Source organism: Triplophysa dalaica, chromosome 18, assembly GCF_015846415.1.
Source record: "Triplophysa dalaica isolate WHDGS20190420 chromosome 18, ASM1584641v1, whole genome shotgun sequence".
Lineage (NCBI taxonomy): Eukaryota > Metazoa > Chordata > Actinopteri > Cypriniformes > Nemacheilidae > Triplophysa > Triplophysa dalaica.
In genome coordinates this window covers 17,751,495-17,765,567 of record NC_079559.1, presented here as the reverse complement: position 1 = coordinate 17,765,567, position 14,073 = coordinate 17,751,495, and the positions used below count along the sequence as shown (strand labels likewise).

General features: G+C 36.8%; 1 protein-coding gene across 6 annotated transcripts in view; it reads left to right on the top strand.

Annotated features, from left to right (window-relative positions):
• The first annotated feature begins 64 nt into the window (after window positions 1-64).
• aak1a (AP2 associated kinase 1a) overlaps window positions 65-14,073 on the top strand; it is a 48,152-nt gene continuing 34,143 nt past the window's right edge. For 4 of the 6 annotated variants that reach the window (XM_056772471.1, XM_056772470.1, XM_056772467.1 and 1 more), the window contains exons 1-5: window positions 65-431; window positions 712-965; window positions 11,298-11,416; window positions 12,100-12,208; window positions 12,413-12,555. In XM_056772471.1, the coding sequence (XP_056628449.1) occupies window positions 803-965; window positions 11,298-11,416; window positions 12,100-12,208; window positions 12,413-12,555 (534 nt within the window). In that variant the 5' untranslated portion in view covers window positions 65-431; window positions 712-802. Of the gene's footprint in view, window positions 966-11,297; window positions 11,417-12,099; window positions 12,209-12,412; window positions 12,556-14,073 lie in introns of all 6 variants that reach the window. The other 2 variants (XM_056772469.1, XM_056772468.1) reach the window with 2 other exon arrangements.

Here is a 14,073-nt window from a genome sequence, read left to right as displayed (position 1 = left end):
TAGGCCATTATAGGAAGCACATGTGTGTCTTCCAGCTGACGTCACCTCTTTCTGTTCAGCAGATACAACTACCAGATCGTCACTGACCGTGGACGGTCGAGTCAGTCCACTAACGCGCTGTTTATTCCTGTTTACAAACCGTGTCTCATTATTTTTCCATGTCAGCAGCAACCCATTAACACTATCAAAACAACCTCTTTGACGATCCAGCTGCTTCCCTCCGTACGTGCGGCACTTCCTGATTTTCGGGCGAACATATGTTTTTATGGGATCAGCTGAGATGACTGAATGACCAAACGCAGAGGGGGCAACTCTAGAACGCTTAACTGCCGACAATCATTACGGATAAACTGTCGAGGAATAACCGGTGCGCACCTTAAAGTACATCGTGGCGGCAGGACGTGTACACTATTTATAAAAGCACATCAGCTGTGAGTGTTAGCGACGTCTGTGGCTTTCTTAGGACATTAACAGATGCTATATAAGCTAAGAATGTGATGATAGATCAAGGTACACAAGAAGGCTATAAAGACCTGTCGATGGTGACTCATCCTGCTAGGCGATTCCTTCTGGCTGTTTGTTTGTATTATTCAACCTAGGACTCGAAAATTGCTGAATTAAATGCAACTTGAATTATTGATATTGTGATAAAGGTTCGCATCTACCTCCGTTAAACGTACTGAAAAGTCATACTTATTCTACTTGTTATAGCTGTCAAGCTTCGGTGGATCTGTCGCATACACAAGGAACTGGCTGTTTTTTATGATTCAATACTTGAAATAAAAGTGTTGGAGGTTGGAAAATGAAGAAGTTCTTTGACGCCCGACGGGAGATGGTGAGTTCAGGGCCCGGCTCAGGTTCCAGTGCGGGAGGCGCTGCAGGGTCCGGCAGCGGCGGCACTTTTATCGGACGGGTTTTTACTATAGGACGATATCAAGTCACCGTGGAGGAGACTGTGGCTGAGGGTAAGAGACCTACTTTGGTGACTTTATTGTTTCGCCTGGTGGAATTAATGCATCCTCAATAAAAAATTTAATATAAATCGAAGTTATTATTAATTATTAGGCCTAATTGAATACAAATTATAGGGCCTTGAATAACTCTGATCCTCCCTCTGACGTAAACAAATTTCATTCATGCGTCACGTTTGCTGACAGCACAGAGTGACGCGTGCTGCCTCAGCAGATAAAGGAGAGGGGGTTTTAACACTAGGTGGCATGGCATCTCACGCACAGAAGCCATTGGCACATGCCATTAAGTTCGGTGTCACCTCCGGGGTCACATTCCGTTTCTAGTGGCATATGCCTTTTCTAGGGCTATGAATATGTGGCACTATTTAATGTCCGGTTTCTAGTGGATATTGTGGACTAGTGATAATTGAGAAAAGGACGCATTTTGGGGCACCTCTGTTAGTGACTGGAGCATAATTGTGACATTAATGTGACAAAATACGAAGAAACGCGTATGAACATTTCGGACTGTATGTGCAAAGACCTTAACCCTAACAAACCGCTGAAAAAACGGACATGCCACTAAACTGAGTGACACATGCCATCGCGAGACCAAACGCAGAGGCACATGCCACTGACAGACCGGACGTGCCACCGGACATTCCACTAAGACAATGGAATGTGCCCAAGGCTTCTGCACGTAAAGTCCCATGCCACTCTGTGTTAATACCGCTACTGGGATAAAGCTTGAATGAGTATTTCTTTCCAAAATGAACACTTGGTCATCATTTATGCTCAAGACTTAAAAAGTAAACTTTGATTGTTGTTCTTTAATATTATGCTTTGTGTGTGCGTTTGTTGGAACCTAAAGTCCTCATGAATGCCATTAAAGTTTTTTGCTCTAAAGGTTTATTTTAGCCTTCAGAATAAATAACATGTGTCCTCCAAAACCTATGCTCCAGTAGGTATATACAAATCAATGCCTTGTACTGTACTTCATTGGGTCCTTAACAGTACCTTTCCCACTGCTTTCACTAAAAAATGCAGCACTTTGTCCATTCCCTTTTAGGTTCTACAAAATAAATAAAAACATAGCTTTTGCAAACGTGATGAACATGCCATGACCTCAGTCCATATACAAGGCCCAATGTATGCTCAGGCTTCAAGCTGCATTACATGAGTCACCAGCTTTGCATCTCTTAAGAGTTGCTTTAATATCCTACAAACAGATTAAGAGTCATTCAGTTTTCCCACTAATTTACAGGAAATCTCAGCAGAGGCAATACAGAGTGCCTTAACCTGGGTGTCAGAAAAGCCATAAAGGTGGTATGGTGAATATTTTATTTTGGCAACAATACATCTTGTGTTGATAAAAGATTGCATATTCTTTAGTGAGCCATGTAGACCCAGCGGGCGATTTAATGTAGTCTGTGAGACAACAGACTGTCAAATGTTTTGCTTGACCTCAGTGTCTTGGGATTTTTTCAAATGCTTGTGGCTCCAGCTTTAGGTTATCTCTGTTATTGCCTAAGCAGATTTGGAACAGTTGTGTCTCACGAGAGATCAGATGCATTCTGCCATAAGAAGAAATATTGTACGGAAAGTCTAAAATCAGATGCGATTGTTTTATTTTATTTAGCTCTTCCCCTTCAACTGTCAGTCTGCTGCGAGTTCCATTTCAAAATGGAACGGCTGTTTTATACATTCAATCAAATCGCAGAGAAAGATGAAAGTCAGCCCATTAGTTTTCTCATTAAAAATCCACTTCACTTGGAAAAGCATCAAAATATGGAAGTAAAAGTGCTCGCAACCTACAGCAGCCAATGTACTGTTTTAGCCAACTGTTCTAACAGCATCCAATCACTCTTTATTTTTTCCCGGGAATGTATGCTCTCTGAGACATTTTTTGGTCATATCCCATCAAGTTCTAGAAGCTCTGACCCTGAGAAGCACAGATCAATATGGGGTTGCCTTTTGCCTATTCACTTAAAACAGTTGAGTTTAAATTGACCCAACAAATAACCCAATGCTGGGTTGCCATAACATCGACCCATTGTCAGGTTATTTTAACCCAACTGTTGAGTTATGAAATAACTAATTTGTTGGGTTATTTTTGACAACGTGTTAGTTTTTATTGGTATATTTGATGTTGTTGTTTTCTTTGCAATAAAATAATACTAAATAGCATGGCCAGTGTTAACAAATAATGCACAACATAGAAATACCTTGTATAATTCTTTATTTCAAATGCAATAAGTTTAGCTTGCAGTTGTTTTATTAATGTACTTTCTTTATCATATAGTTACTAACAATTAAGTATCAATTTACAAGAATCAACTAAATAAATAAAAAGAACAGTGGCTCATCTAGCTTAAACGATTCTAAAATACCTAAGCAAAAGCTACCAAACAGCAGCACCACCAGGCTTGGCATACTCCAAAATGTAAAAAAACAACAGGTATCAACTGTTTGTAAAAGATGGTCTTCCTCCAGTATCATGCTTCCCACAATAACAGTCTTGAGAGGAACTGGTTTTATCCCCAAGCTGCAGAACATGAAGTTCTTCCATTGCTCCTCCTGATACTTAATGATGTTTGTTCCAACCTTTTTCACATGACTGTACTAACAGGGAGTTTTCAGACATTAATCTCTTACCTGAAAATTTGTCAGTTAAGGCTTCAGACTCCCACTTCTAAAGATTTTCTTCTCATATAATGTTTCTAAAATATAGATAAATATATTGAAAGCTTGTCAATGAAGGCCATTGCTGCAAGTCTGTAACTCCCAGAAAACGAAACTGAGGCTAGCACCCACGTGTTTTGTGGTCAATGAACGCCCCCCAAAAAATTATTTGCAGATACTGTATATTTTTGCACACAGCAGTGGTATATAGAAGTGGCGATCTTCCGAATTAGAATTTTATAACAAAATCTTTGCTTATGAAAGTGTCATTTTAAATAACCATTAAGTTATAGAAGAACAACAACACAGTGGCATGCTAAATGTTACAACTCCTGCCTTCACATTTTTTCATGAGTCACTGATATGCATTGATGTTTATTTAAAGAGTGCATAACATGATATCATGAAAATTACATTTCATGCTGTGTGTAATGTTGCCATGTTTGAAAGTAAGCAGTATGCCAAGTTGTAAATCCAATGGTGAATGAGTAACAAAGTAATTGGCTTCGAAAAAAGGAAGTCGATTCTGAACGACACAAACGAGTCATCCCTAGTCCGATTCACAAACCGCCTCGGATTTACGTCACTACATATAGTCCCCACTTATGTTTGCTAGAACTGCCTGCAAAAACTTCACTCTTCTCCCCCAAACACTGTAGCTGTTGGCCTCATTCGTAGTAGACCAATCACAGCAGACTAGTTCATCTGACCAATCACATCAGACTAGGCTTGCAGAAAGCAGGGGATTATACAGATGAATCGCGTAAAGAACCCTTTGAGAGTCAGTCAAGAAGTAAGGTAAGAATAATTACCTATTATTACGAAATAATAGTGTCTTTACTCCTTCTCTGTACATACACTTGCTGTCGACACTCCATAAACCAAAGTAGGACCTTAAAAATCCCTATTTATGTACTCTTTAACTGAATGCCAGTGCTGCGCACATGAATTGGCGTAAGACATTATTACAGTACGGCTTTCTACAGAATATGTTCAAAGTTGCATAACAACTACTACTTTTGAAAGACTGTTGAATTTATTGTGCATAAAGTACTTGGATGGCCACAAAATTATTTAGTATATAAAAAAGCACTGTAAAATACTGAAATGGAAATCATGATTGATTCTGTCGATCATTGAATAAACATCATTTTGTGACATCTATATCCATGTGGAGCAAAATAATGTTTGAGCAAGCATTAATGAAAATATTCAGGCGGAATGGCTTACGGATATTCTATGTGAGATTCTTTATTGAGCATTTTAAAATCATAACCGTTAAATTCTACCCAGTCTAAACGGTTTTAAGTTAAATCAATTTCATTTAATTTATTTGTATACTGGCTTCATTCACATTTATTGGCTCCAGAGCACATAAAGTTGAGCTTAAAATCCCTGTATACTGGAAGTCGCAATCGTCTTTGCTTTCCTATTGTGACAAATTTTCAAGTGAAACACAATAGCGAATGAGAAAAATAGAAGGCATGACTTGTGTTTTCCAGTGCTGAATTAAAGAAGGTTAATTCTTTATAAAGAACTTGCAGCTGATTGACAGTTAGAAGGGAGGAGTTAAAGGGACAGTTCACCTAAAAAAAGAATATTCTCTCATCATGCACTCATCTTCTTGTCAATTCCAGCCTGTATGGCTTTATTTTGCAGAACACAAAAGAAGAAATTTTAAAGAATGTTAGTGACCGAACAGTTGCGGTTCCCATTGACTTGCATTGGCTTTGTCTTTGTGTTCATACAATCGAAGTAAATGGGTACCGCCGTTGAATGGTTTGTTACCAACGTTCTTCTTTGTTCAATATCTTCTTTTGTGTTATGCAGAAAAAGGATTAAAATGACAAAAGGGTGAGGAAATATTGTGACAGAATTTACATATTTGGGTGAACATTGCTGTCTATGGGGGGAGTCAGAAAGAACCTCATCAATGGGCTGTCGTACAACTTTGGGGTGAGTAATTCATGACAGAATTTTTATTTTGGGGCAGAGTATCCCTTTAAAGGACACTACTCTTTCTCATTTACATACTTGTGAGCTGTACAGTATATTCTGCTGTGGTTTAATGACCATCTAAATTGTAACATTATACATTTTTGTCAATACCGCACCTGGTCAGGGTTATTTCCTGTCATTCTTATAGAGAGGTGCTATGTGGGTAGGTATCACACTGCCCTCAGAGAGCAAAGAGATGTCGGTGCTTGTGTAAATTTATGAATAATAGATGGTCAGCAACTGTTTTATTCATTAATGTGCTAAATAGTTGCCATCTGTTAGCCCTCAGCTGTCATCCCCAATGTGTGCTCGTCTTTTTCTAAACTTGACGTTGTTATACTTATTTTAATCTTAAAACAGAGATTAAACCGTTTTAATTTAACATTAAAGTCCCCCCCCCAAAAAAAATGTTTTCTTTTTCATGGAATATTGCAGTGTTTCTAATAAAAAGCTTATCAACTTGAGTCATTCTCTTTTTAAAATGATGTGCCCTCAAAATCTGAAAATGCGTAAGTAAAAAAAATACCACAATTACTGGTTCACAGGGACTTGAAATGAGCTAGTTTTAACTTTATTAACTGTATTTTATTTGTGTGCTTTGAATGTATTTTAATATACCACACAATTTTTTTTTATTAAAGTTATCTCAAAATATACATTTTAATGCGTTTGTGGAACATTTTTTGGGACACAGGCTGAAAAAAACGTAGTTTTCTAAATAATCTTGGAAAAATTATGTAAAAATGTCTAGAAAACATATTAATACACTAAACTAGATGTTTTTCTTTTATTACACATTCATTTTCCTGTATAGAATTATATTTTTATGAAAAATACTGGTTACACCAATTGACTAACAAGTTACACCACTTGTTGCTTCTTTAGCCAAAGGCCATTGTTTGTTGAATACATTAACACTGAAAATCAAGCATGATGTTCAGCAAGTCATCATGTCTCGTAGTGTAACTACAGTTAAAGGGTTAGTTCAGGGTTAGAAAGAAAATTCGGTAATGAATTACTAATCCTCAAGTCGTTTCCCAACTGTAAGATATTTTTTTATCTTCATAACACAAATTAAGATAGGTTTGATGAGATCAGAGAGATTTCTGACGACGATATAGGTTACACCACATTGCCATGTTTTATATCATTCCCCAAATATTCTCTAAAATGAATTACAACCAATTTCAGTCGTGGTCCTCAGAAAAGAGAATGTATGCAAAAACTTAGCAAATTTATTTTGAAATTTTAACCCTTTTAAATGTAATTAAGCCCAGGGACACAAAAAAACTGTGTCATGTCATTGACCCAAGAATGTAGAGTCCTGCATTTCAGCCCGAGCCTGTCGGAGCTCGACTGTTTTATGCCCCTAGGGCCGGGCTTCGGGCCAATTTTCACGTCATAGCTCACACGCGGATCGGGCCTCGGGTCTGTTTTAGGAAAATACGTTTTATACCTAAAATACATTTTATGACCTATCATAGCACCCATTGCGCATTTTACGCACTCATGCAGCGATGCGGGATGCACACGCAGAGGTTCCAGCCATAGACAACATTCACTTCACATGCAATGGAGAACATTAAAAGAAAAAATTGCCAATGCCATGTTCTGTGGTGAAGTTGTGATTTTTCCGGTTTTATATTATATTTATTTGTTCATTATTCGTTTGCTTTTCCATACGATGCGCGGTTTTGTTCAGCAGAGCAGCCTGCCCTGCTTTAGAAATGCCTTTGTTCTGAGATGGTGATTATAAACATTTAATCTTACATTGTGACATATCGGCTACTGTTGTGTCGTTTTATATTTGTAGATTTTTTCGTAGACTAGTCAAGTGTTGATGTTATATTATATATAGGCTAAATTGATCAAACGTGGTCAACTAACAAGAATGTCCTTCTTCATAGTAATGGTAAACATACTTTCTGGATATCTTGTTTGACAGTGTTTCGTCCAATCAGCAGTAACTATCCCATTCCTACCTTTTCCGGTTTGACTGATTTCTCGTTGTGTTTTTTGACTTGTTGTTGTGGTATCTGACTTGTTCTTTTGTTTCTGGAATCGTTGTTGTGTTTCATCATTGATTTTCGTCTTTTTTTTATATTTGATTTTGCGTTTTTAGATTTGTTATTCATACAGTGGCTATAATACAGTTGACCCTAATCATTTTTCATGTTGTTGCCTTATGTTAAAGTACTTCAAGTTCCTTTTTTTGACATCAATCCACACTACGCACATCATATTATCTGAGCAAAAAAGCGATTTGAAGACTTTTTTTAAAGAAATAACCTCAATAAGTACATTGCATAAGTATTCACACCGTTAACTCAGTACTTGGTGTAAGCGCCTTTACAACCACTTTACAGTTTTACTTGGATATAGTTAACTTTTTGGATATAGTCTGACAAGCTTCACACATCTGCATTTGGCAATTGTCTGCCATTCTTCTCTACAGCGCTTTTAAAACTTCGTCAGGTTGGATCGGGACCATCAGTAGACATATTTCAGGTTTCTTCAAAGATGTTCAAATGGGTTCAAGCCCAAGCACTGGCTGGGCCACTCAAGGAAATTGACACGGTTGTCCGCAAGCCACTTCTGCATTGTTTTAGCTGCGTGCTTAGCCATGCTGAGGTTCTGAATGCTCTGGACTACGTTTTCGTTATGGGTATATCTGTATTTAATGAGCTTTTCTTCTACCCAGTCTGCCAGTCCCTGCTGCTGATTAACCCCCCCCCCCCCACAGCATGATGCTTTACTGTTGAGATGGTATTGTGTAGGTGATGAGCAGTACCTGGTTTCCTTGAGACATGATTGTGGAATCTGAGATTATTCAGACTAAGAATCTTGTTTCTGACAGTCTGAAGTCTTTTAAGTGCTTTTTTTGTTATTTCAAGTTTTCATGTGTCTTCACTGAAGAGAGGCTTGGGCCTGGCCACTCAGCAATAAAGTCCAGATTGGTGGAGTGTTCCAGTAATGTTTGTCCTTTTGTCAGTTTGGCCAGGAGGCCAGCTCAAGTAAGAGATCTGGTCGTTACAATCCAAAAACGTCTTCCATTAATGTTACAAAGAGGCTACATGCTTCTGTAAGCATTTAATTGAACAGAATCTTTCTGATAGACTTCCCCAGATGTGTGTCTTGATAAAACCCTGTCTCAGAGCTCTACTGGAAGTTCTTTTGACCTCGTGGCTTTGTTTTTGCTCTGATATGCATTTTCAACTTTCACTGTAGCATTGCTTCGATGCATTAAGTATCAGCACTGAGTTGGGAATTATGTTCGGCCATATTTGAAAAAATCAGAACGTGAAATTGTGTGTACCCATTACATTTCCTGTCTTTGAGAATAGGTACTGTTCCCTAGAGCTGGTGGAATAATTATGCTCCGTTTTGAGTGGGAATTGCCTAGAATAAACCAATGGAAAAAAGGGCTGCTTGTAGTTTAGTGCTGTAGTTTTAGTGGGTGAGTGTGAACCATTGCTGAATGGATGAATCATAGTTACATTCGTCCAGCTTTCCCTGGTGCAAACATTATCACATGGTGAAACAAACAGGACATCGGGAAATGAGAAAAGGTAAATTATACCTCTCTAAGAAGGTCTCTCCAAATTTAGCACTGTCATGAGTCAGTGGGCGTGTGCGTTTTTATGCTCGTTTGTGTGTTTACAGGAAATCTGAAATCTATTTTGTTTACATCACAAGGTACCAGCCGGTTTCCTGTGTATTTCATTCTTACACCCAATTTTTACTTCTGAATATAAAAATAATCACTTTCCAAACATTACTTATGAATGGACAGAAATTCTGATCATATAAAGTCTTTAAAAAAAAATTTAATGGGCTATTCATGATTGGACATTGTGGGACCAGACTGTATGCTGACTCTTTGAGATACTGTTTTGATTCTTCAAAATCCATAAACTTTTCCCTAAACTTAGAGGTATTTGATAATTGAAAGTTTGAAATTATTGCTGACAGCAGTTTTGAGTATCATCAGTGTCTGTCCAACATCTAAAGCGATTCTTAGTAATCAGTATTGTAACCAGGATAGTGGACACAGATATTAATAGACCGTCTTACATAATAGCATTCTCCGGGAGGATCGGGGTATTTAAGACTGCACCACACCTCATCTGAACACGGGCATTGCTTGTTACTTTTTAATATATTGCTGTTTTCCTCCGATATTCATGTGTTTATTGAAATGAACGTTAAATCTGACTCACCACATCCCTAAAGGATAGACAAACACAGATCAGACATGATTGTGTGTCCAAAACACAGCACCTCCTTAGGCATTTGTATTTTGCATAGCATCTTTAATTGTCTTTGAAGTTAACGTTTAAATGTATTGATTCGCTCATCTTTTATAGTTTACCAAAATATGAAAGTTCTCTTATAACTTACCCACTTCCCTAAATAAAAGAAAATATGTCAGCACTATAACTTTAGATCTTGTTAAGCAGCTATAATAAATGTTTATTAAATGAAAAATATATGTGAGAAAAATATTTTAATTGCACTTAATTAGAAAAATAAAAACGAAACAGAAAATAGAATATTTCAGCACTATTACTTTAGATCTTATTGAATTGAACATAGTCATTGCGCTACCATATTCAGTTTTAACACTAGTTTGTGTTTGTTTTATTTTATCTCTTCTGTTCTGGTTTGTAAAGCTGACCTTTTCAGAATTCTCAATCAATACAATCAAGGGCCCATTTTAATTTTTAGTTTTTGTTATGTATCAATTTTAACCTAGTAACACGTCAAGTTATGTAAGATAAAGAGAAGGAAGCTAACACTCTTTCATGTTAGCTTGAATCTGCTTTAGTGGCGTGCCGAGTCAGACTGTGTCATGAGTTTTTTTTAAGCTGCCTTCTCAGTTCAGACCCATAATCTCTTTTAACTCACTTAGTAAACACTCTTTGTGGCTCTCCCTTTTCTGATACACTTTCTATTTCTACCCTCATGGCACTATGATGCCACAAGCATGCTTGACAGAAAGCTTGGTGTTAAGTAGAAGGTTGTGACAAGTGCTTAGTAAAACTTTTTTGAGGTTGGTGTGAGAATATACTGTATACATTTTTAGACTCTCTCTCTCTCTCTCTCTCTCTCTCTCTCTATATATATATATATATATATAGCACTTTTTTGCTGTCACTTCACATTATCGCGGCCAATAGAATTCACGTTAACCATTTTATTATGATACATGAAAAAATTTAAATAATATTCCTCAGTCAAATATTTTTTTATTTAGTCATATCATATCATGCAGTATATCATATCATATACCGTATCGTACCCATATTGCATTTTATCGTATCGTATCGCATCATATCATATATCATATACAATATTTGATATGATCACAGATCACATACAGTACATCATGTCACATCCTAGATCCTTTTAGAAGCTAGCAATGGTAGCTTGAGAATTTACCACATGTGTGATTGGAAAAGTAGGTTTATTTGCACTGAAAGTACTACATCTTTAACTCATAAAAATGAGGCTATAAACTATCTGTATCTGTCCACTGTCTGGTGCCCTTATCTCAAAGATTGCCTTGTGTTCCTGTGATACTTTTTCGCTTTTCTTGAATCCTAAATGAGATCACTTTCAGTCTCGTGATTAAAGATCTTCAGTATCTGGATTTCCTCTTCACAGGTGGTTTTGCTATCGTGTTTTTGGTTAGAACTCATCAAGGCCTCCGCTGTGCAATGAAGAGGATGTATGTCAACAATGAACAGGACCTTCAAGTGTGTCAGAGGGAAATTCAGATTATGGTGAGCATTTTCTTTTTTGTTTTTTATTGCTGAAGACCACAGTCTACAATAAACATGGACAGGACAGTTTGTATTAGCTGGACTAGGTTTAGCCTATTACCAGCTTAATTTATTTTCAAGCTAGTTGTGGCTGATCACAGGGATAAATGTGTTTCTAAAGGAAATCAAGTCTTCTACTAAAAATGTTAGTCCTGTTTCAGCTTCACAAAGTGTCTTGCTGCTTTAAATGCTCAGCTGCACGCTGTGGACTCTTAAATAGATGACTAAAAGGGGGCTTTTATCATTTGTGAGTGAATGAGTTTATTTAAAAAGGCATTCAAGAAGTAATCTATTTCATGATTTAAAACTAGTGTTGACTTAACTGCCTCCAAGTGTTCCTTATTTGCGATTGTGGTCAAAAATTAATTGATATTTCTTCGTCACTATTTAGTAATTGTGACTAGATGTTGCATTGATTAAATTCTAACATTTATTTCAATGGGGAATACACACACAGCATTTGTTTGTTCAGAAGAAAAATGCTTTTCTAAAATGTCAATCCAATGTTAACATTTTAAATGTGAATGGAATTGTGTCTTTACAAAGCTAGACATCTACTCTTCAAATAGGTCAAACCGCCAGTGTTTCCAAAAGGATATGGGCTTTCGCAACATTATTTTTGGTTTGTTTATTTGTTCAAACAGAGGGACCTGGTGGGCAACAAAAACATTGTTGGCTTCCTGGATTCCAGTATTACAGCAGTAGGATCAGGGGACGTTTGGGAAGTTCTCATACTGATGGACTTCTGCAGAGGTCAGTCTGAATCATGGCTTCAAGTACATGTGCATGTCTGGATCTGCTAGTAAGACATTATACAATTGTTAAAAAATCTGACAAAATTGTATCTTGACCCCTTTGTCACACACAAGATGTTTGCAAGGTAGGATTTGTGTATAGTTAAATTCATTATTTTAAAATCGCCCATGGCTTTTATTTGTATGTGTGATATGAATCTAGGTGGTCAGGTTGTAAATCTGATGAACCAGCGCTTGCAGACCGGATTCACTGAGCCAGAGGTTCTGCAGATCTTCTGTGACACATGTGAAGCTGTCACACGACTGCATCAGTGCAAAATTCCCATCATCCACCGAGACCTTAAAGTATGACCTATACACACATTTATCTTTCAGTTTACAGTTACTTCTTTAAATAATCTAAAATCATAATACATAATAAACATAATGGTAATACCAACATTTTGCAGTTATTAGCAGAGATTGTGTTCTGTATTTTACACACTTGTCTATGCAAATATTTTATTATACCCGATAGTTCCAGCCTTTGCATTTCGCAAACAAATTCTATCCACCCTGTATTTTATTTGTTTAAAAATAACTATTTTACAATCACTAAAAGATAATTTTTTATAGAAATAAAGTACATTTAGTTCAGTCAGACGGTACAGATGAATTAAGCCATGTCTGCTCCATAAAGTGCGTGGCAGAGACAAAAGGGCAAGAGAAGGATTGTTAGTATTTAGTTCGTTTAAAATCAGCAAATTTGTCTTTGTTTTATTGTTATTGTGCATTTATTCAAATAACAATGATTTTCTTTCGTGTTGTAAAGCTTATATTATGTAATATCCATCTTATTCATTTTTATTAATAAAACTATTTTAAATATAAGCGGGTTTGTCATAGTAATATTTTATTGTTTATGGATTATTTGTTAGGAATAAAAATTAGCAAACATTTTGAGCATAATTTTGTTTTAAGAACATGTAATATGTAAAGAAAGTTAAAGTTTAAAAATGTTGTCAAAAATGTATTAGTCGGTGGAGAGAATATTTATCCATAAATACAAAAAAGGATATTTTCCCACTTACCACGATTACAACATAAAGAACATTCTGAGTGCTGCAAAAGCTCCCTTAAAAAATGTCCCCTCAACATTTACCCTGATGCATGCGTGGTGGGATGGCAGGGAAGCATTCTCTTTTTCGAGTGTAAGCAGAGGCCACTTCTGTAGTGAGGCCTGTTTCAATTGAATGTCAGGGAGGTATATTTGTAGAGTATTTTCTTTAAATGCTCTATCAGGTTTGATAACACCATCGAAATATGAGTTCTATTATACAAAACACTAAACTGTAATGTTTTTTATTGGACAAAAAAATTTTGGGCAGTTAAACTAAACCTTGTTTGTTGAGCAGGGATTATGGCTTTTATTCACACATACAAAACATTTTTAGAAAAAAATGATTGCTGAAAATAAAGCAAGCTAAACTTTTTATCAGTTATTAATAATTGTCGATCCTCTTGTATGGTAGTATGTAACCTTTCGTTTAACTGGTAGATAAACAGTGCTTCCACAACTTTTCTCTTTCCCGGTGTGGTGCGTTTGCGTTCTGTCTCCAGCATTTTGCATGCTCTCTTTCTTGATGAGCTCAGTGTGTGTATGCGTGCGCGCGAGCCCTGCAGTCTAATGTGAAAGATCATAGAGTAGAAAATAAAACAGATTTCCAGCACCAACATTAGTGCAGAATCAAACACTGCGTAATGACATCATGAATATGCTAATTGGTATGTGACTTCACCAGCACCACAAGTCTCTCAAAATCCAGTTGGAAACACTGCATAAGTTAGAAACTCAAATGCTCTGAGTCGGAAAGCCAGATGTAG